We start from the raw sequence: 23,774 nt of genomic DNA on the forward strand, positions 1-23,774 counted from the left end.
CTGTCAGCCAGACATGACTCCAGACAGCCCCGTCCGTCCATCCAGACTGAACAACTGCCTTGATGTTCTGTCTCCAACAGGGAGAACTAGAAGAATATTGCATAGATTAGGTTAGCTTGCAGTGGGGGGCCAGTGGAGGCAGAAACACAGGCTTACTGGAGCCCAGGATCAGAACAGCAGGCCATTTTTGGCAATAACATCAAATCAGAGCCGTGCAGGCCCCCTCCGTGACCTATTCTTACTGTGAGAAATGCAATTCATAAAGTCCTTAAGCTTGCTTCCATAMTAGGGAAATCAAATAAAATGTCAAACTGCTTCAGCAGAATAATGCAGACAAGTCAGACAGTACAGAACTATGGGACAGTGGCAGTGCTTACTGGATACTGAACAAATGGGAAGGTGGAAAGTCCAGCTAGCATCTTTCCAATATGCACATCTTCCCCATCCCTCTATGGTTCAGCAATAGGATGAGGGGTGATTTCCCAATAAAGATTGCAATGAAATAGACCAGACCAATCTAAACTGGCAGGATCCCCTCCCAACTCCGAGACACCCAGCTCTTTAAGCCACAGATTTGCATGACTCAAGGCTGAGGAGCCAGTGTCGGACCCTGGAAAATCTCTAGCAGTTGATTGCTGACTCACATCTAGAATCTGCATATAATATTGAGAAGAGAAGGTAGAGAGATGCAGAGACGCTGCTCGGGGGGGGTCATGTCTCATGAGTAGGAGCACTCTTCCTCTCCCCCTGGTTGTGCCATCCCTCTCCTACCCCCTCCTCCTCTCCCTCCCTCTGTTATTCAGTTCATCAGTTAGTGACACCAGGAAGTAGTGTACTGTAATCCTGCTCCGTCTGCTCTCTGCTGACCTGTCCCTCCAGGCACTGACCATTACAGATGGGTCAGTATGTAATAGGGGCCCAGCAGACCCCTGTGTGAGCAGCAGCCCAGTGGGCTCTATGGCCTGGCTGCTGGACCCCCTACGGTTTGCTCTAGCCCCTGTGTGAGCAGCAGCCCAGTGGGCTCTATGGCCTGGCTGCTGGACCCCCTACGGTTTGCTCTGGCCCCTGTGTGAGCAGCAGCCCAGTGGGCTCTATGGCCTGGCTGCTGGACCCCCTACGGTTTGCTCTGGCCCCTGTCAGCGCAGCTTAGTGCTTCAACGCTGTTTACTTAGTTTTCATTGGTATTTTCTGATAAGATCCTGGCAGATCAATAACTCATTAGTTGACTAAACTTGGTCAGCCCTCATATGATTAACTCCCCTCTGCTGAGACACTAAGGCTCCCAGGCTGGATGTGAGCTCCAGAGCACCGCAGCAGAACCAGGTACGGACCGGCTGAGGTGAAGCCAGACCCAGTGCCAGGACTCACATGCCCCCTCAGAGCTGCAGCTGTACGCCATCCCCCAGGTCTCTGGAGCACTGTTTTCATAGAGAGTGCTTTATTAAGTCAGCATTTATTCATGTTTACTCCCCCCTCCATGTTTGTTTTCATCTCATTGGAGCGCCACAGCAGGCTGTTGTGAGTGGGCAACAGGGCTGTGGTTCGGGGGGGTTCGGAGATTAGATTCCTGTACAAATAGAGCCGTGTGTTTTTTAATAACTCACACAATGTTCCCTTATCAACACCTCTCTGACATGGAAAGAGAGAAGGAAGTCATAAACCTGTGCTTAGCAAAACCCTTCAACACCTCTGCAGTGTGAATCCCAACACATTTTAGAACGGTGCGCACAGCTCTTGCACAGGCATGTACACCAACATACAGCACAGTGAACGCAAGATTCATGGTCACACCTTAATAGAAACACACTTAATTACGTATAAAGCTGAACTATTTAAGGGTGGTAAGTGCTTTGTCATGTGTCAACTGATCACCCTTATTCCACCCTTTATATAGAATGGTATATGCTTATAACAACTGATTTGTGAAGCCTTAGAAAGGGTTTACAAAGACATCATTAAGTGTCAACATACTGACAAACCCTTCCTATGATGGCTGTACTGTTTACAGCTGCGGCAGAGATCCCCTCATCAGCTCAAATCAGGAGGTTAGGTTACCCCTGACAACGGCTGTTAGGCACCTGAGAAAGAGCTATGTACAGCACAGGGTTGTTATGGAGTTCTCCAACTAACACAGCCCATCTATTTCATCACCACTGTGTGGGTGGAGAGCTCTTTAACAACCCTTTAGATGTGTGGGTGGAGAGACTTGTTACCCCATGACTGTATGGGTTGAGAGTGGAGACATTTTACCATAGTTCTGTATGAGAGTCCTCATCTGATCCAATCCAGCCACCCTGCGAGCCTAGTTAGGATGCCAGTGTTTTCCCACAAGCAGCTAATAAAAAGGTGAGGGATCTCTCTCCCAGGGCTTGGCCAACCTCCGGGCCACAGGTCTGCTCTGCTCAATAACACCACGGTACAGCACAGCCAGCTCTCACAGGACTGGGCCGAGCAGGGGAGAGACCAGCGCTGTTCTGTTCCCACTGTAGCCTACACACCGTGACTGAGAATGAGGTCTGCAATGTGCTGGAGAGCCGACAGCAAGACAAACAGCTACAGCACTGAGAACCAACCAGACAGACAAGAGGGGCATGCTTTATTCTCAATACAAAAAGGAACATACACTTTAACTATAGTTTTAGTGTATTATACTACGTAGTGACAGTACATGCACTGAAACAGTTCGGGACGGCMGGTATGAATGGGACGGCAGGTAGCCTAGTGGTTCGAGAGTTTGGTTATTGGCCCAACGATTGCTATAATGAATCCCCGAGCTGACAAGGTACAAATCTGTCGTTCTGCCCCTGAACAAAGCAGTTCACCCACTGTTCCCTAGWAGGCTGTCATTGTAAATAAGAATTTGTTCTTAACTGACTTGCCTAGTTAAATAAAAGGTAAAATAAAAAACAAACAAAAAATGCCTGAGCATGTGCAGTCAGTGGATGGGAAGAGAGGGGCTCCTTCACCGTGTGTGACAGTGAGAGAAGGCTATGCCGGCCAGAGATGGTGGCACCGCTCCGTCATTCTCACYGTCTCTCACCACAGCATGGGCGCAGCCACACCCCCAGCCAGTCAGACAGTGACACTGACTCAGCACTGCACAGTGCTAGGCCCAGCCAGTCTCAGCCTGGTTATTAATAGGAGAGGCATTACAGAACATCAGGTCCCCGCTCCTCTTCCTCTTACAGCAAAGCCTATCAGGACTGATAAGAGGATCATTAGACCTGCCACTACCACACAGGATCACAAAGAGGGAGGAGTGTGAGACTCGAGGTGTTTGAGAGAGAGAGAGACTGACTGAATGATATGGACACATCACACCATTGTAAATATATCTCCCCGTCCCCCTAAGGGGACCAGTGTGTTAAAATGAACCAGCAAGCCACATCCATCCTGTATCTGGTGCCATACATCACAGCTGTCTCTTATACACATCTAGATGTGTATAAGAGACAGGTGTGTTAAAATGAACCAGCAAGCCACATCCATCCCTGTCTCTTATACACATCTAGATGTGTATAAGAGACAGGTGTTTGAGAGAGAGAGGGAGAGGTGTTTGAGAGAGAGATAGGTGTTTGAGAGAGAGAGAGAGAGAGAGAGAGAGGTGTTTGAGAGAGAGAGAGACTGACTGAATGATATGGACACATCACACCATTGTAAATATATCTCCCCGTCCCCCTAAGGGGACCAGTGTGTTAAAATGAACCAGCAAGCCACATCCATCCTGTATCTGGTGCCATACATCACAGTGACTCACGGGTAGTTAGTTACTGKTGGGGCTGTGACAGAGCGGACACACTGCCAGCCAGGCCCGCAGGTTGACGTCTAATGTCATTAGTCTTGTCCTGAGTTCAAACTGAGTGATTTCCCCTTTGCAGCTGGCCTAAGTCAAAATTGGCTATATTGTAAAAATTCAGGAAACAAAAATGTGCTCATGGTTTGGTTTAGGCATTAAGGTTAGCAATGTGGTTACAGTTTGGTTTAAAATCTGATTATGACTTTGTGGCTGTGCCAGCTAGTGACCACTGCATAGTTGCCTAAAGAACAAGATTCATTACAAAAACGCTAACCTGCGCCAGGCCCAGGGAAGAAGGATGGTCAGTCAGGGACCACGCAGTCCTGATGTATGGCTGTTTGGGCTGCGTCCTGGCCTCAGAGTAATGAAGGTTACCCACGCCCAGGGTTGAGTCTGACACACATCCCTCACAGGCCTGAACCAGCAGCGTTCACTTAACCCATTCCCAGAGGAGAAGGCGGCCACTCATGGGCCCTCATTTTGAGGATGTGGGATTGAACTGTTGTAGTAGCAACCCAAACCACAATACAACCTGGTTCAAACAACGGAAACATTATTAAACAGACATCACCTCAGCACCAAAACTACAAATGTAGTTTGAGGACTTAGCAAGGTAACTTTGGTCAACTCGAGTAACTTGTAATAACCAGTACCACAAACATGGCTCACCTTTTAGCCAGGTGAATTTCTATGGCAACAAATCCTTCAGATCTAACCTGCACCGGGCAGGCTAACTACGGGTTAACTACATTGATCCTGAGTGTCTGAGCCGCGAGTTGAGGACCAATGACAGCAGATTCCCGCCCTCTCGCAAAGATTGTATCATCATCCAGTTAATTTGAGGAAGACAAACTGATTAAATATTTTATTAAATCAAATGTGTTGTGTGTTCAAAATTGTAATGTTAAAATACCTATCACATTACACATTTAGTAATGACAAATGCATTGGAAATTTCACACACAGTTAAACTTTTGTATGACCCAATACAACTATTTTATAATTGGAGGACCTGTAGAGCCAGGTCCTTTCTATTTCTGACACAGATCGCGCTGCAAGTCCTGCCTCTCCCATCTCCTCATTGGTTTATAGAAGCAGGTATCCACGTGCCATCTACTCATTGGTTATACCCACGTGGGTGATTGAAAGACGAACTGTGTTGCCGGTTGTCGTGGTAATACTATGAACGTTTAGATGCCAATCACCATATAAGTTCAAAGATGAAAAAGCCTGGAATKAAGAGAGATGACTAGAAACGATTCGGTTGACTGTTTTATGTGTGGATTAATTGTTGGAGTAGAGGACCTTGTGCATTTCAGGTAAAATAACAACCTAATGTATATATCCCAGGACAAATTAGCTAGCAACAGCAAGCTAGCTAAATAGGACAAATTAGCTAGCAAGTGCAAGCCAACTAGCCAAATTGCCATAAATGTTTAATGCTTTTCGACCTGTCACCAAATTATTGTCATTGGTTCAGAGTTAGTTTTGATATTTAACCTGCGTGTCGTGATCACGTTTGGTGTAGAGGGACAAAATAAATGTATGCACGATGGCGCACGCTCGCAGCCGGTTTGGGTTCCGTGTAAGGCACTGTGTCGCAGAGCTAGAGGCGTCACTACAGCCCCGGGTTCGATCCCGGGAGACCCATGAGGCAGCGCCCAGCATCCAGGTTAGGGGAGGGCTTGGCCGGCCAGATGTCCTTGTCTCATTGCACTCTAGCTAGTCCTTGTGGCGGGCAGGGTGCATGCACGCTGACTTCGGTTGCCAGCTGTATGGTGTTCCCTCCGACACATTGGCGCGGCTGGCTTCCGGGTTAAGCGAGCAGTGTGTCAAGAAGCAGTGCGGCTTGGCTGGGTTTCGGAGGACGCATGGCTCTCGACCTTCGCCTCTCTCTCGTCCGGGAGTTGCAGCGCTGGGACAAGACTAACTAACAATTGGATATCATGAAATTGGGAGAAAAAAAAAAGAAAAAAAAAAGAGTAAAAAGTACCAAAAATATATAAAGACAAAAATAAAAGCGGCACTGACTTGCCCATGGATTGATGTTTCAGCATTGTCTCAATGAAGAGTTCAGTTTTCAACTAGATAAGTGCTAGAGTTAACGGCAGGTGGACGAGCAATATTCACCGTTGTAGTACGGATGAAGCCTGAACTGGAATGGAAAGCTAACTGAAGCTGGCTACCTTTAGATCTAGCTTGCTTTGTAGTTTACTACTCTGGCCCTGAAAAACCAGTTTGATTCCTCTTAATGTGCTAGAATGATTGAGACTAGCTGAGTACTGAAGCTAGGACAGTGTCTTCACTCAAGTGTAGAGGCGCAGACGGAGAAAGCATATTCTTTTAAGTGGAAAACATGAATTCTTCTAAGTACAAAATGCTGCTCCAAAATCTCTGACAGACAGATCTGCGTGTGTCTTGCTGGTGTTTCTTGCTGCCGGTATGAAAGCTAAAGTACAACAAGCCTAGGCTGCTTGGCTCCTGCAAACAGACAGACAGTATGCAGACCCAGACACAGAGATACAATATTGACAGATATGCATCGTTTTCTTACCTATTGAAGCATGATAATACTAGAAAGAGTACCATTTACCCCGAACGTTACAAAGACTGTTATATGCATAAAAAGGTTATGCAAAAATGAACCCCAATCCAGGTGAGTGAAGCCTACTTCATTAAGTCAGGGTAGTGCTAACAGCCCTTCAGCCGGGAGAGTAGTGGAAAAACACACACCGTCACAAACACTCCGACACACACACACTATAGATCAGAACGACAGGACCCATCCCAGAAGCTGACAGTTTAGACTGCTCCATCAGCTGTAGAGCCAGGTCCATTGACAGGGCTCCAGGCCTAGTTCCAGCAGAGCGGGCTGAGCCCAGCCAGAGCCCAGTGAAGGAGAGCCTATCATGGCCTGCAGATGGCCGTAGACAGGCCCCCTGGGTCACTACTCACCACTGTAGAAGCGGATCATGCAGCTGAGGTCCGAGTTGGCCGCCTCTCTCTGAACCCGCAGAGGGTCCTGGTAGCCTATAGCAGCCAGGTAGTCATACACCATCTGGAGAGGGCGCTCAGAGGGGTCCAGCCTCCTACAGGTGACAGAAATAGAAACCGTCAGGATATACGCCAATCACAATCAATACCCTTAACAGGCACACAGATTCTCCTCTACACATAATTAATTTGTGCATCGTTGCCTCYAGGCTTGGAATCCAACCAAAGGGGCATAGTTCATCAACCATTTCTGGCACACATTTGCATGCACGCAAGCACACACACACACACACACTCACATGCAAGCAGAGACATTCCAATCCATCCTTCCCTGTGTTATGACAGGTAAAGTCCAGAGGAAAGCTGTCACGCTAATCAGCAGAGCTGGACACAGGTGTTTCACTTTCAGACCGGGGAATTGATGAGGCTCCTCTATCAAAACATTTACAGAGTCCGACTCCGTGCCGGATGTCAATCAAGCAGAGAGAGAAACTATCTCCGCACAGGTATCAGGTCCAAAGTTTGTAGTCAGATATGGAGGAAGAGCATCCTTAATCATATGAAGCACCCGCTAATGACCAACATGCACTCTAATGCACCGTGCTTCTACACCTGCATTGCTTGCTGTTTGGGGTTTTAGGCTGGGTTTCTGTACAGCACTTTGATATAGCAGCTGATGTAAGAAGGGCTATATAAATAAATTTGATTAATAACAATAGCTCATCTGAATAATGCGTCTGAATGGTGATGTGATTGAACCCCTTTCTTTTAATGTCCTGTGTGAGTCCTCTGCCTTATTGCCCTAATGAAATCATCAGCTCATTCCATGGCTAATCCTGTTAAGGGCCTCTCATGCTGCTATCAAACATGAGKTCTGCTGAGCCTGCAATCTGTGACCCCCAGCCTGTCACTGGCAATGGCACGCCTTCAACACAACACCGCTGATCCGCACGTRAACACACCAAGGATATCTGCTACAGAACCACTGAAGACTCCATGCACTCAAAATCTGTGAGGRTATTTTTCACAATGACCCACTGTCTATGGGAGCCCCAGCTTTGCCCAATAAAATTCATAATATGCTGTAAATCAATACGCCTCAGATTTTACAACTCTTTGCGGCATACAGTGTGTGATTGTGTTGCTTATTCTAACGCATTACCACTCTAGAAGAAGTCATCATTGGCTCTCTCCTCCCCACCTCGGTCCATACATTCTAAGAGACCCACCCTAGTCAGTACGCCTGTGATAGCAAACTCCCAGCGCAGGTCCTCTATGTACTGTAGTTTAGGATTACCATGATGCTAAGCCAGAAGTGACTGGTTTCCAGCCACAGCCCTTGTCACACCAGTGCGATGGTGAGGTGACACAGCGTCTGGTGGCTGCTGTGGCACTTCCCTGCCCACACTCCCTCTGCCAGCCCAGCGGGGTCTAACAATCAGGATCATGTTTGCTGATCACACACAGTCGTGGCCCCAGCACCTCACACAGGATTTAGAAAGATCCCTGGCAGGCTCGGAGGGATGACTGTCTGTACAGGACTGCCTGTAGACCCTTCACACATGCTCTGAGAGCATGTACATTTATTCACAAATCCACTCCCCTCGTGGCCATGAGTACAGGAGGCTCCTAAATATACAGTCACTTAATCTCTGTCAAAAGACACCAAAACGCTCCTTTCCTTCATTTGGGTGGCTAGATACATTCCCTTAATTTGTTGTGTATATGTCTCTTAAGACATTCTCCAGAACTTTGGCGAAGTATAAATATATATTTTAAACCTAGCGCTTTGTGATAGATGTGTCAATGTGTAGTTCATACATGCATAATCTATGAGTAGAATTACTGTTATACATCAATTAGCTATAAAAATCCCTAGTTTGAAAGGGGTTTTACTGGAAGCTGTGCAGACCCATTACATTTCCCCCCACGTATGGCCAGCCCCCTAACAATTAGAGTTCCAGCCAATGAGCTGAAGTCCCTCGCCATTTGAGTGACAGCTAGCAAGATGCACACAAAGCAGAGTGAGAGCAGTAACGTGATGCACATATCTACACATTTTCTGGGACCATTTTTGGCTTCCGAGCGCTACTTTCAGAACTACTGGCTAAAAAGTATACAAAGCACAGGAAAATCTCTAACTATGGGCCTTGAAATTGTAATAACAAGAATACAACAAACACTAATAAAATCTGAGGGTACATGAAATTACCCAGTGTTGACATTTCCACCAGGCAGCACAGTTATCCAACAGTCTTCAGGGTGTGGGAGGAGACAACATGGCACTACCGAGATAAATCTGACATTGTATCACCTGTATGTGAAATGACTTTGATCAGAGTTCCCTTAAGGGGAGAGAGGAGAAGCCTAGGTGGTTACAGAACCAAACCGGAGAGGTTTTCAGGCTCAAATAAGAAAGAAAGAAAGACATGCCTGTGCTGATCCAGTCTTTTCAGAAAAGCACTTTACCTGCATAGTGCTAAACTGCCAGTGCATATCCAGCTGTATTAATAGATTATAGAAATGTAATTCAGGTGGTAGAGGACTCCAGCTGGTAAAAATCAATATCATAGGGGGAGGTAAAGCACATCCTGCAACAAGGTGTGTAATTCATTACAAATCTCAGTCATGTTATACGTTATTTTTCTTCTGCACAACACTGAACCACGTGACCCATTTAGTGTGTCCTGCAGTGCTCAGCGTTCAACCAAAAATAGTCTTACGGGGAGTAAAAAGCATTCCCTTCCCTGACCAAAAAAGCCAAGAGGAGAGCAAGTGGGTGTAAGCAGATTATAGCCTGTCTCAGAGGCATCGTCATGACGAGTTATTCTGGAAAAGTGGTGTCATAAACAGCTGTCAWGTCACTGTCTGYCTGAATACCCGTACTTGTGTTCTAAATATTAGGCGTTTTGGGTATGCGGAAAAATTAATTTTATAGTACGTGCATTTTTTAAAATGTTGTATGCTTTAAAATGCCAGGATGTCATTCTCATTTTGTCCTCTAGTAGAATTCGCTGCACACTATAGAAGAAGAGAATGGGCTTTGAAATGTCATTGTTTTTGAAAGAATAGCAAATTTTTTGTCCATTAAAATAACATCAAATTGATCAGAAATACAATAAACATAATTGATCAAAAATAATAAAATACAAACATAATTGCAAAAGGGTTTTCTAATGATCAATTAGCCTTTTAAAATGATAAACTTGGATTAGCTAACACAACATACCATTGGAACACAGGAGTGATGGTTGCTGATAATGGGCCTCTGTACGCCTATGTAGATATTCCATAAAAATTATAATTATTTTTTAATCAGCCGTTTCCAGCTACAACAGCAATTTACAACATTAACAATGTCTACACTGTATTTCTGATCAATTTGATGTTATTTTAAATGGACAAAAAAATTGCTTTTCTTTCAAAAAAGGACATTTCGAAGTGACCCCAAACTTTTGAATGGTAGTGTAGGTCAGTCAAAGTCTAGATGTATGAGCCTGCTCCTGTTCTAGACCGGCAGCAAAGTTCTCATGAGCACTCAAGAAAACAGAGTACAAACCTGGCACAATGTGTAAAAATAGAATGGAGGAATCGGCAGTGCCAGAATGAGGTAACAAAGCTACAACAGTATGAAAAGGTTTGAGACTGATCAGGCTTTGAGACTAGGTGAATAAAGCACAAAGATGTGATATTGAACATGAATGGGATTACTTAGATTTGGAATTTAACACACTGTCTARCAATAAATAGAACCATTGACACTATGAGAATGCCATCTTTCTAACATATTCATGAGTTGTGAACATAGCACTGTGGTACTAGACGTGAGTGTCAGTGGGAGAGGAGAGTTGTAAAGGTGAGTATTACCTGAGCAGGTCTCCATGGAGCTGCAGGTATAGTCCCTCTACTTCTCTCTGGGCACACAGCTCCTCCACCGTGGTAGTGGTGGAGCATAACACCAGCCGCAGGTCTGCCTGGAGCGTGGAGGAGGTCTGTGGGCCCGAGGCTGGGGGCTGGGGGTCAACTGTTCTCCCGTACAGACACACACAGCCCCGCTGGGCATCCCCCTTCAGCCAGTCCCGCTCCCGCGATCCAAAGCGGGTCTTCCTGGTAACACATCCTCTRCTCCCATTCCTCTTCATGTTCCGCTGGAGAAACAGAAACATTAGATGAAAAGACCGCCACCACAGATCCACTGTAAATGTATTGGGCGTGTAAGAGAAGAGAACTTTACATGGTCTTCTACGGTAGTTAATGATAACTTGTCTTGCAGCAGCCTTGCTCTGAATCAAGGATATCTCAAGCTGCATCATGTTCCAACACATCCAGAGGACAAATTCAATTGAATCAATTTGTCAGGTTGGCGAAACTGAAAGTTCAGATTAGATTACCTGCAAACAGCTCATGGGCGTTGGTGACCTTAAAACAGGATCCTTGCTAAAACTGAGAGCCAAACCCAGAATGACGTGTGCGGCCTGTGTCAGAATCACTGGCCTTGTTTTCAAATCTGGAGCTCGGAACAAATATTTACACAGGGCAAGAACTGCCAGGACGGTGCTGTGTGAACTGGACCCTGATTTTTGAGACTGGTGGCCAGGCATCAGGTCATTAGTTAGACACTGATGAAGTTATCGTCCCACGATGCCGTGCATCCCCATGGCCGCCCGGCACAGGGAGGCAGCTGCTGGCATCCACACTGCACCGCAGCACACACACAGGCAACAGAGGAGACAGCAGGGCCCCGAGTCACATCTATTCAGCACAACAGCGCCAAAGACGCACRCAACAGGCCTCAATGTGCAATGACAACACACACACCTCAATGGGTGACAGGCAACATATGCACACACTCTCTCCCAAAAATAGAGAACCTCAYTATGTGCAATGACAACACACACATGTCAATGGTGACAGCCAACAAAGGCACACACCATAGGTCTCTATGTGTGAGGCAACAAGACGGGCAAACTCATTCAGAGAGCCTGAGCATTGACTATTGCCCAGACAGTCATTGCCGTCATTTCACTCCATGACCACTACAACTGTCCAAGGCCAGAGAGATCAAATCTGAGATCAAATCTGTCAAATGAAGCTCAAACAACTCAGAGTGATCAGAAGATCAATTAACAAACAATGTTCTGAGATGTTAAACAGGGATAAACATACWGCGCATTCATTAAGTATTCAGACCCCTTGACTTTCCACATTTTGTTATGTTACAGCCTTATTCTAAAATACAGCCTTAATTTACACACACACCCATAAATCACAACAGGTTTAAATAATTTTTGTAAATGTATTAAACATTTAAAAAAACATATTTACATAACATTCAGACCCTTTGCTATGAGACTTGAAATTGAGCTCAGGTCCATCCTGTTTCCATTGATCATCCTTGATGTTTCTACATCTTGATTGGAGTCCACGTGGTAAATTCAATTGTTTGGACATGATTTGGAAAGGCACACACCTGTCTATATAAGGTCCCACAGTTGACAATGCATGTCAGAGCAAAAACCAAGCCATGTGGTCCAAKGAATTGTCCATAGAGATCCGAGACAGGATTGTGTCAAGGCACAGATCTGGAGAAAGGTACAAAAACAATTCTGCTGCATTGAAGGTCCCCAAGGACACAGTGGCCTCCATCATTCTTAAACGGGAGAAGTTTGGAACCACCTAGAGTAGACTGTTCCTAGAGCTGGCTGCCCGGCCAAACTGAGCAATCGGGGGAGAAGAGCCTTGGTCAGGGAGGTGACCAAGAACCCAATGGTCACTGACAGAGCGCCTCTGTGGAGATGGGAGAACCTTCCAGAAGGCCAACCATCTCTGCAGCACTCCACCAATCAGTCCACAGTAGAGTGGCCAGACAGAAGCTACGCCTCTGTAAAGGCAAATGACATCCCACTCGGAGTTAACCAAAAAGGCACCTAAAGGACTCTCAGACTATGAGAAGCAAGATTATTTGGTCTGATGAAACCAAGATTGAACTCTTTGGCCTGAATGCCAAGTTTGGAGGAAACCAGGCACCGCTCATCACCTGGCCAATACCATCCTTACGGTGAAGCATGGTGGTGGCAGCATCATGTTGTGGGGATGTTTTTCAGCGGCAGGGACTGAGAGACTAGTCATGGTCGAGGAAAAGATGAACAGAGCAAAGTACAGAGARATCRTTGATGAATATCTGCTCCAGAGCGATCAGGACATCAGATTGGATGTCYTGGAGTGGCCCAGCCAGAGCCCAGACTAAAACCAGAGTAAAGGGTCTGAATACTTTTGTAAAACGTAATAACCCCATTTTTATTTTTGAAACACTTGCAAAAAAACAAAACAAAACAGTTTTTGCTTTGTTATTATGGGGTATTGTGTGTAGATTGAGTGAAAATAAACTATTTAATCCATTTTAGAATAAGGCTCTAATGCAACAAAATGTGGAAAAAAGTGAAAGGGTCTGAATAATTTCAGAATGCACTGTACCTGAATTTGTCCAATAGAAACTCTCATTTGCAACTGTTGGACAAATGATTACACCCTAGATCAGCTAAATGCTGGCAAGATTCTGTAAGGCGATTTCGAATGTGTTACTGTCACCTTGATTACTAAAAAGTATCTTGACATGTGCACCTGCCTTGTAAACTTTCATTMATAGGCTAGTTTAAACAACCTCATGATGGGTAGGTACAGGGAAAATTTGAGTATCATGGAGTAGCCTAAACCTATTGATGTTACATTGAGCTGGGTGAATAGAATATCAATGACAGTCATCCAATATGCTGTAATAGAAATAAGGCCAAGCTCATTAAAAAAATGATCATCATCTTAAAATGGCACCAACCGCCACTGATATGTATATAAACTCACCACTCATAGGTTTAAATCTTGGTTGGTTGAATACAAGGCTACCGTTAGTTGCAGCAGCAGCCATTCATGATTCAATGAACATAAAAGGTAATGGTCCTTCCACTGAAGTTATCTTTTGGATATTTATTATTAGTGCAATTGTAACTGGAATGTGTCATTCTCCATGACAATATCGCATGAGAGATTGGTGAGATAAGCAGTCTCTCCATAGAAGCATGGCTGAGGTTCATGTCAGCCTATAAAATGTATTTTCTAAATGATTATGCATGGGGATAATTGGCACAAGCCATTATGTTTTATGTAAATGGCGCCTAATGGGTTAATCAGTGACATAATGGCGGAAGAACAGCACACGAATGAGTAAGGAAACAGTTAATCACATGTCTTGTCAATCGTGCGTGCTAACTGAGGGCTCGAAGCTACAGAACAATCTCAGTCCAAGCCTATTTACTCGGTTTTGCATAGGCTATTTAGGAATTTCAAAGTGGATTTGATCCAATGACATAAACATGTAGCCTAAATAGCGAAACACATTGAAAAGTTTACAAATGTTACACTATCCATAATAGTTTATGCTATTCATTTTCAGCAATAAACAGCAAGTTAAAACATGTGATTGTACATGTTCTGATCTATAGGATAGACTAACAGTTGAGCACGACAATATGTAGCAACATCTCGAACGATTGCCTACTGTAACGTTAACAGTTCATTCAAATGTTTCTGTTACAATCTAGAAAGAGTTACAGTGAAAGGATGCTGGCGATGTGGTTCGACACATTGTTGCACTCAACGTTATACTTTCAAAACCAACATAATTATCACTATAGAAGAGAACATCAATGATGCTCAAACTGGATGACGCGTGAGTATAATTTCACACGCACTTCGGCCCTGTTAGAACCGGGAACTGTGCGATTGCAGTATTTTGATAAACCTTCAAATATGACTTGCTTGATAGTTACCTTTAGAACGCGTATCCCCGTTCCGACACGGTTTCCTGTACCATTGCGGTCGCCACGACCTGCAGCTTGATTAGATCCCGCTTCGTAGACCTGTGTGTCCGTACAACCCCTGCTATCTTCGACACCACCTTTTTTTCGCTCCATAACAGTGCCATTGACCGTTCCGGGTATATTATCTTCTTCCTTCATTTGCATGTGTATATTTAACTACAAAAGAACGTGTAACATGACTGGTAAATTGCAATACATGCGGCAGCTGAAAAATCCCATTCTCGTTCGGTGCGACGCCATAACGACTCTGAACCTCACCGCTGTCAGATTGGGTCTATCAATAAACATTAGAGAGGCAGGGTAACATATTATTCATAAGGCACTGCCCATTTCTGAGTAGAGGCGTACTGAATTATTCATTAGGTTTCCTATACACCCATTACACGTGTGCTTTACCGCATTAACTGTCTTGCGATTTTGATTTAATGCATGACATTTTAATTTCACTCAATGTAGGCTGCTTCTTATTGCTGCCCTAGAGTCTTATGATACTTACATTTAGAATTTTTTTATATATACACACACATAAGCACTCCTCATCAAATTATTCCTCATAGGGAATCAGAGTAGCCAATATCCCATTTCATTATGGTCTGAATTGGAACAAGTATGTTAATGACAAAATACCCTGTTAAAAAGGCATGTCAGGATCTCTCAATAAGGCAGGCCTGGGCTTAAGGGTATGTGGTTAAATTAGGTTAAAGTTAAATAAATAAAATAATTTTAAAAAAGTGGAGCGAATGAGAGGTAACCAAGGCACTCATGTCTCTTCGGGGTCATGGAAAAGCAGTATAGGGGGTGGGTCTGAAACAGAGCAGATTCAAACAGGCACAGTTGAAGTCGGAAGATTACATACACCTGAGCAAATACATTTAAACTCAGTTTTTCACAATTTCTGACATTTAATCCAAGGGAAAATTCCCTGTTTTAGGTCAGTTAGGAATACCACTTTATTTTAACAATGTGAAATGTCAGAATAAGAGAGAATTATTTATTTCAGCTTTTATTTCATTCATCACATTCCCAGTGGGTCAGAAGTTTACATACACTCAATTAGTATTTGGTAGTATTGCCTTTAAATTGTTTAACTTGGTCAAATGTTTCGGGTAGCCTTCCACAAGCTTCCCACAATAAGTTGGGTGATTTTTGCCCATTCCTCCTGACAGAGCTGGTGTAACTGAGTCAGGTTTGTAGGCCTCTTTGCTCGCACACACTTTTATAGTTCTGCCCACAAATTTTCTATGGGATTGAGGTCAGGGCTTTGTGATGGCCACTCCAATACCTTGACTTTGTTGTCCTTAAGCCATTTTTTGCCACAACTTTGGAAGTATGCTTGGGGTCATTGTCCATTTGGAAGACCCATTTGCGACCAAGCTTTAACTTCTTGACTGATGTCTTGAGATGTTGCTTCAATATATACACCATTTTCCTGCCTCATGATGCCATCTATTTTGTGAAGTGCACCAGTCCCTCCTGCAGCAAAGCACCCCCACAACATGATGCTGCCACCCCTGTGCTTCATGGTTGGGATGGTGTTCTTCGGCTTGCAAGCCTCCCCCTTTTTCCTCCAAACATAACGATGGTCATTAAGGCCAAACAGTTCTATATTTGCTTCATCAGACCAGAGGACATTTCTCCAAAAAGTACAACCTTTGTCCCCATGTGCAGTTGCAAACCGTAGTCTGGCTTTTTTATGGCAGTTTTGGAGCAGTGGCTTCTTCCTTGCTGAGCAGCCTTTCGGGTTATGTCGATATAGGACTTGTTTTACTGTGGATATAGATACTTTTGTACTTGTTTCCTCCAGCATCTTCACAAGGTTCTTTGCTGTTCTGGGATTGATTTGCACATTTCACATCAAAGTACATTCATCTCTAGGAGACAGAACGCTTCTCCTTCCTGAGCGGTATGACGGCTGCRTGGTCCCATGGTGTTTATACTTGCGTATTATTGTTTGTACAGATGAACGTGGTACCTACAGGTGTTTGGAAATTGCTCCCAAGGATGAACCAGACTTGTGGAGGTCTCCAATGTTTTTCTGAGGCCTTGGCTGATTTCTTTTGATTTTCCCATGATGTCAAGCAGAGGCACTGCGTTTGAAGGTAGGCCTTGAAATACATCCACTGGTACACCTCCAAATTGACTCAAATTATGTCAATTAGCCTACCAGAAGCTTCTAAAGCCATGATTTTCTGATATTTTCCAAGCTGTTTAAAGGCACATTCAACTTAATGTATGTAATCTTCTGACCCACTGGAATTGTGATACAGTGAATTATGAGTGAAATAATCTGTCTGTAAACAATTGTTGGAACAATTACTTGTCATGCACAAAGTAGATGTCCTAACCGACTTGCCAAAACTATAGTTTGTTATTAACAAGAAATTTGTGGAGTGGTTGAAAAACGAGACTCCATCCAAAGTGTATGTAAACTTCCGACTTCAACTGTATCTTTCAAGAAAGCACCATTCCCACTTGCCTGTTCCTTCATGAGTCGTCCTCTTGAGTACTGAACTTATAGCAATGTCCAGCCAATGGGTTTATCAGTAGACATCAATATACCACAACTGTAAAAGCAAACAGGTGTGTTAAAGTGGTGCATGAGAAAATCCTGTCACTTCTATTCCACCTGGATCACTGTTAATTGACTGCCATGACTTGGCTTCTTCCACTACTGTAGTTTGTTTGGCTCACAGAAAATTAACTCAACTACCAGCCCACACTGAGGCACTTTTAACAGCTTGGACTTGATGTTCCTCAAAAGCTAATCAAGAATCACTGACCTAAGAAACTACTCCCGTGGAAACAGATACTGGAACAGTTAAACCTCGATCAGCATTCTCCTCATTTGTACGCTGCTCCAACCTCACTGACTCAATCTAGTTTAGTAGGACAAGTAGCCTATGTATACTGAAACATGTCAGGCTATGTTAAGCTGAAAATATCTGTGTAGGCCTATTCTAGATMAGTTATGTAGGTGAACCCCATTTGTAACTATACTGAACAAAAATATAAATGCAACAATTTCAAAGATTTTACAGAGTTACAGTTCATAAAAGGAATGTCAATTGAAAAATTAATTAGGCCCTAATCTATGGATTTCACATGACTGGGAATACAGATATGTATCTGTTGGTCACAGATACCTTTGGGGGGGAAAAKAAGTAGGGGCGTGGATCAGAAAACCAGTTAGTATTTCGTGTGACCACCATTTGCCTCATGCAGTGCGGCACATTTTGATCCAGAGCATCCCAAACATGCTCAATGCAGTGCAGCACACGTTGATCCAGAGCATMCCAAACATGATCAATGGGTGACATGTCTGGTGAGTATGCAGGCCATGGAAGAACTGGGATATTTTCAGCTCCCAGGAATTGTTTACAGATCCTTGTGACATGGGGCTGTGCATTATCCTGCTGAAACATGAGGTGATGGCGGTGGATTAATGGTACGACAATGGGCCTCAGGATTGTGTCACAGTATCTATCCATTCAAATTGCCACCGATAAAAGGCAATTGTGTTCATTGTGTGCAGCTTATGCCTGCCCATACCATAACCCCACCGCCACCATTGGGCATTCTGTTCACAACGTTGAAATCAGCAAACCACACAACGCCATACACGTGGTCTGCGGTTGAGGCCGGTTGGACATACTGCCAAATTCTCTAAAAAAGCGTTGGCTTATGGTATAGAAATTAACATTCAAATCTCTGGTAACAGCTCTGGTGGGCATTCCTGCAGTCAGCATGCCAATTGCGCTCCCTCAAACCATGAGATTTCATCTCATGAAACCAACACTTTACATGTTGCGTTTATATTTTTGTTCAGCATATAAGAGTTGATAAATGAATGAGTCCGGTCAAAATTTTGTTTGACTTTTTATTTACTCTTGATCATCATTTCCTCCAACCCAAAGACAATAATACACAGCATAAGTCTAAAATGTCCCATGTAGTTTTCAGCTTTAAATCATCAACATCATTATTCATATTTTCAGTCCATTCACACCCACCTTGAAGACATGGGACTGATTCAGTTCAAAATGTTAAACCTGTCTGGAAAAGTGAATTTCAAAAAATGTTTTTTTTCCTCCCCATCTCAAATCAGATATGTTGTCGTATAGTCGGGATAAATCTGAGGGTTACATATACAGATTCTCTTTCAAAAGGTACAATGGACGCTTTATGATTTCACAGGGAAAGGGATAATAGTGGCTAATGTCAGATGCGCCTTCAAACCCCTTTACACAGAGAATTCACCTGGCGAAATATAGAAGTAAAAAACAATTACATCCGAATGAGTGGTGTGCACTATTAACCCCTACAAAAAAACAAAACAAAAAAAAACTACATTTTCAAATGTACAACCAAATTAGGTGGTGTTGGATTTGTTGAAAAATGTGCATTTCAAAAAAAGGATTACGTAGAGTAGAAATGACACTATTTACATTGGTTCTCACATGCAGCTCAGAAGTTGTGAATTGAAATCCTTGCAGCCACTTTCATGTCCTACCAGGTGACTGTAGCAAGACATGCCAACACACTCTCAGAGATATTTACACACACACTGGCTGATTAGACAAACAAAATGCTTCAAAAGCTGCTCAGACCTCTGAAGGGTTCTTTCCTTTACAAATTTCCTTTTTAAGATGCAGTGTCCAAACCAATGGGATTTCTCATTTAAAACTATATGGGGGCACTGTATCCTTAAAAGCGTTAACTGGTCAAACATGATTGATGGAATCAAACCGATAAAAACAAAACATTCAAGAAAAGGTACAAGTATGAGATGTCTTTCCCTTCCCTACAGCCTTCTATCTTGACCAGCTCCCCCTTGTGGAAATGAGCTCACAGCACAGCTAACATGCAGCTTTAGCTCAGTGTTATAGTTGTGTCATATCACAAGGACAGGTTAAGCAGCACTGCATTAAGATCACAGGTCCCCTGAAAAGAATGTAGACACAAAAAGGCCATACACACAGCAGAGAGATCTGCATCACACTTCCGTCCTGATTTTTGAATTGGATTTCAATAATTTGAAAGGATCATATTTCCTCTTAGAGAGCCTGAACTTCAACTGCCCCGCTGGCCCGGTCCCTGTAACAGAACCAGGCCTATTCTCTGCTCTCTTTGAGCCATACAAACAAGTCCATAAGACGGGTTCCTTAATGCAGTCATCAGGAGCGATGAACAGACCCAGTAAGAGTGGATGATGACAGGCAGCCAAGAGCACATTGTATCTGTCAACCACATGAGAGGACAAGGCCTTACTACTTAATGAACCATATCCACCACACAGATTAAACTTCTYAGCCTGAAAATACTCAGGATATTCAATCCCCACCTTACAATAAAAGGTATGTGCAACATCATCACAAGGGTAAAAAAAAAAAGACCTCACTCAACACTTCAGAGAAACTCTGGGCCCATTCTCACGTCTCTGAAATCCAATACAATTAATGTGGGGAGGTGAGATGCCAGATGAATGGGGAAAGAATCTGTAGGACTGGAGAAAAACAGAGAATCAGACTTAAAGGGGTCCAACAATGAGAATCGCTCTCTTAGAAGGACCATGTGCACTGTAGGTAGGTCATCCATCCATTAATTAGCTTGCATGTCTGACAACATTCATTTTCTCCAATTACTTTTGCTGGGGAGAAGAAAAAAAAACGATAAAGCACAATACATACCAAAGGAGGCGTTACAGCGTCTTAGCAAGAGGCCTACTCTTAAGGAGCATATGAAAACAGATTAGGCCTTTCTGAGGACCACGAATACCGACAAGGTGCCACCTCGGTCACTGTGCAGCACTGTGCTCAGCTCACAGACCTCTCAGTAGTACAGTACATCACTCACAGACAACACCAGTACTGCCCAACCAAACCTTAAGAGGACATCTATAAAAAAAACAATAGCAGCCTACTCACCCACTAAAATCTGCAGAAAAAAAAAGATGCATCCTAACTTATGAAGAGAATGCAGCTCATTTGCATCGTTTCAAGTTGATTCTTTTTTACATATATGTATACAATTATAGTCCTTAGCTAATCTGTATAAGTCTTCAAATGGGGTTTTATTTCATTTGATCATCTTTTGTTGTTTCGTTTTACAATAATATACAATGTACAGGCAGCCGATTATATATCTTTTGCGATGACTGATGAAATAGGGAAGTCTTTCCTTTAGGCCATATTGTAGACTAAGATCTATTCAGACAATATACACCGTGAGTAATTGGAAGTCTTAGAAAATGGTTGGTATCTAAAAATAAAAAGGGATGAAAGAAAGGATATTTGACTAACCTTAAAAGCCCTCAATATATACAGAAAAAGCCAATATAGCATTTAGTCAAAAACAGAAAAAAAGTAATAGAATGAAATCATTTTCTCCATATATACACATCATTGCTCAAAAATATTTCCAAAGCTTATTTCCAACGCTAATAGCATTTCCGATTTGGTCACAAAAGTTTGATAGTGTAGCATAGTGAATATCAATAAGCATATAGTGCGATTGAACATCTGAAGGTCTRAACACATACAGCATCATGGGGCAGCTAAGCGTGTTAGTAATGAGATGTCCTACAGGTGCCCACTTGATTGCAGATCATACAGAAGACTAAATACAGCTATCCAGGTACTGTACTGTTGATAGTTAAACAGGAAGAGAAAACATCGTGAGGTATTCAGGTTAATGTTTCCGACAGCTTGGTCGGGATTCTGATTTGGAGAAGTATGACAGCCAAGGAATCACACCAGTCACCACACGGTAAGCTAAACTGATATCCGACTACATAATTTCCACTCTAAACGCTAGAAACTCAGTGTGAGATGTCTCTAAAATAAAAAAGGGCACATTCTTCTTCGACTCCTACCTTCCATCCAGCCTGTCTGTCTTGCCTGCTCTCTAGTCAGGATATAACCCACAATAAGCACTCCCTGACACACAAACCCTCTTCACACAGATCAGATGAGACAAGTTTAGGGACTTCCCATCTAGTTATGTCAAAAGGCACATCATTTTGATATCAGGCAATAATGTTTAAGTCAAATCAATGCAAAAATAAAAAAATCATATTACCACAAAAATAGTGCCAACAAAATGGCCAGCGCCCTCAAAGAGGACAGCCACAGAAAAAGACTGCAAAGAAAAAGCATTCAGTGCATATAACTACATTCAAAATAGACGTAATGTACATGTCGTCTCTAGGCTGGCTATGTCCAGCCAGGTTAATAGTCTTAAAAGAGAGACGTTTTGACATCCTAAAGCTGTAAATCTTACATTTCAGGCTGTTTGTTCAGATGCATGGAAGATTCAGTACTTCCAAAGTTAATGTATTCAATGAAACTATGTTTAAGGATTTGCCTTTAACTAAGATGTGTCTCAGACCCACACTGATATACAATATCCATATTGCTTCAATAACCTCAGCTTGATCTAAGCAATTAACCGTTGAATTTAACAAGATGGATGGAATAAACTGTAAATAATGCCCATCTAGGTGGGGGAAACGGTGCTATACAGGGCAGTCAAACAAAGTAGAAATGTCCATCCTCTAGATTCCACCTCAGAAAGAAACTTTTACAAGATAGCGCCGTACTATGGCTACCAAACTGCTGACCAAACTAAAGAAAATGGAACCATTGCCAGCCCATGACAAACAAATACACTCCAGCCTTCGAAATATGCACTTTATCCATTTACAGTATCTCAACCCTGCTGAAAGGCCTCTCTGGCCAACCAAGGTGAATGGGATTCAAACAACTCTCAAACTGACTTCAACAGAGAAAACTGATGGAATTCAAAACGACTCCACACATCTTTTGCCTTTTAAAATCACTCATGAGATAGAGGGTCAAATTAAGTTWMCCCCAAAATGAATGAGTSCTCTGGGTCTTTAAAACCTTTCTGCTGCCAAAGTTAATGGATGTAAAAGAGCAGACCCGGTACAACTGGGAAAAGTAATCATGTGAATGTTTGTATAATCTCAGTTAACGCAGGACTAAAATCTGGCGTAATTTGGTCAGCTGCGTGATGTATTTGTGAGTCCATACGTATTAGAAATTGGGAGTTCCGGTTTGCGAAGTCTCTACCCTCGCAAAAGGAAACTTAGCCAAAACACCCCACTTMCACCAATTTCCCCACACAAGCGAAGCAGTCGAAGTTTAAGCATCGCCTTCGGCCAATCCAGATACATCCAAATAATCAGTGACAAACTGATCCTACGCATTCCATCCCGACAGATTCTTCGGTTTACACCCAGAATCTGTYCACGAGAGATTAACCTTTGTATTGCAACCGAAGACCTTGCATTTGAAGCATAGAGCTGGAGATCTTTATAATAGAATGTGTTATAGTCACTTTGGAGACCAAACTAGATAAAATACTGAGAGCCAAAGTACTCCAAGTTTCCAAACCCAATTCGGGAAAGTGGTGAATGGACAGTGTGCAAATTTCATAAAGTTAATTAAGTTGCATCTCATTCAGACTTGAAAATAGGTACAAAAAAATACATATACCCATGTTAAATTCCTGTAAGATTAAAAACATGAAACAAAAGAAAAAACAGACTGCTTAAACAAGTGCTCATAGTCAACAGCTCTTTTCTATGGCGGCTTAGAGGGGTGGGCGTACCACAGAGAGTGCAATGTGGGCGTACGTGCATTGAGAGGGCGAGGAGATGGAAATAGTGGCAACTGCAAAGCAGATAGATTGAGGTGAAACCAATCAAGGAAAAGGGTTAGTAAATTAATATGTTTTCACATATTTCTGGTGATGTCTATCGTCATTGCCGTCGTTGTTGTGGTTGTCGTCATCATGGTCTTCATACCATCTTTTTTTTGTGTGTTTGACATTCCGCTGCTCCCCATGCAACCCCATGGCAGCAGTCTGCAGTGATGTCACAGGGGATCAGTCTGGGAACAGGGGGTGGAGAATCTTTCCCATAGTTCCCTTGGCGGGGTCTTTAAGCGCGAGAGGACACGGTCATCATTGCCAGGACTGAGGAGGGAAGTTGTTGACCTCGGCCAGGTCTTGGACAGGTGAGCCTTTGTGGGTGTACGTCAGCTTGACCCTCATGCGGAGTTGTTGCTGTAAATCATGAGAAAGACATG

The 23,774-nt window shown here is 43.3% G+C and overlaps 2 protein-coding genes across 4 annotated transcripts in view; both read right to left on the reverse strand.

The window, feature by feature from the left end:
* LOC111973653 (PH domain leucine-rich repeat-containing protein phosphatase 2-like) overlaps positions 1-14,910 on the reverse strand; it is a 48,993-nt gene extending 34,083 nt beyond the window's left edge. The window contains exons 1-3 of the mRNA XM_024001016.2: positions 14,614-14,910; positions 10,658-10,938; positions 6,752-6,885 (exon numbers count right to left, since the gene is read on the reverse strand). Of these exons, the coding sequence (XP_023856784.1) occupies positions 6,752-6,885; positions 10,658-10,938; positions 14,614-14,808 (610 nt within the window). The 5' untranslated portion in view covers positions 14,809-14,910. The remainder of the gene's footprint in view (positions 1-6,751; positions 6,886-10,657; positions 10,939-14,613) is intronic.
* A 3,611-nt stretch (positions 14,911-18,521) lies between these two features.
* Positions 18,522-23,774, reverse strand: part of LOC111974328 (AP-1 complex subunit gamma-1) — a 29,073-nt gene continuing 23,820 nt past the window's right edge. For 2 of the 3 annotated variants that reach the window (XM_070447306.1, XM_024002053.2), the window contains exon 22: positions 18,522-23,751. In XM_070447306.1, coding sequence (XP_070303407.1) covers positions 23,650-23,751 — 102 coding nt within the window. In that variant the 3' untranslated portion in view covers positions 18,522-23,649. The remainder of the gene's footprint in view (positions 23,752-23,774) is intronic. The other variant, XR_011481082.1, reaches the window with a different exon arrangement.

Source organism: Salvelinus sp. IW2-2015, linkage group LG15 (assembly GCF_002910315.2).
Source record: "Salvelinus sp. IW2-2015 linkage group LG15, ASM291031v2, whole genome shotgun sequence".
NCBI lineage: Eukaryota > Metazoa > Chordata > Actinopteri > Salmoniformes > Salmonidae > Salvelinus > Salvelinus sp. IW2-2015.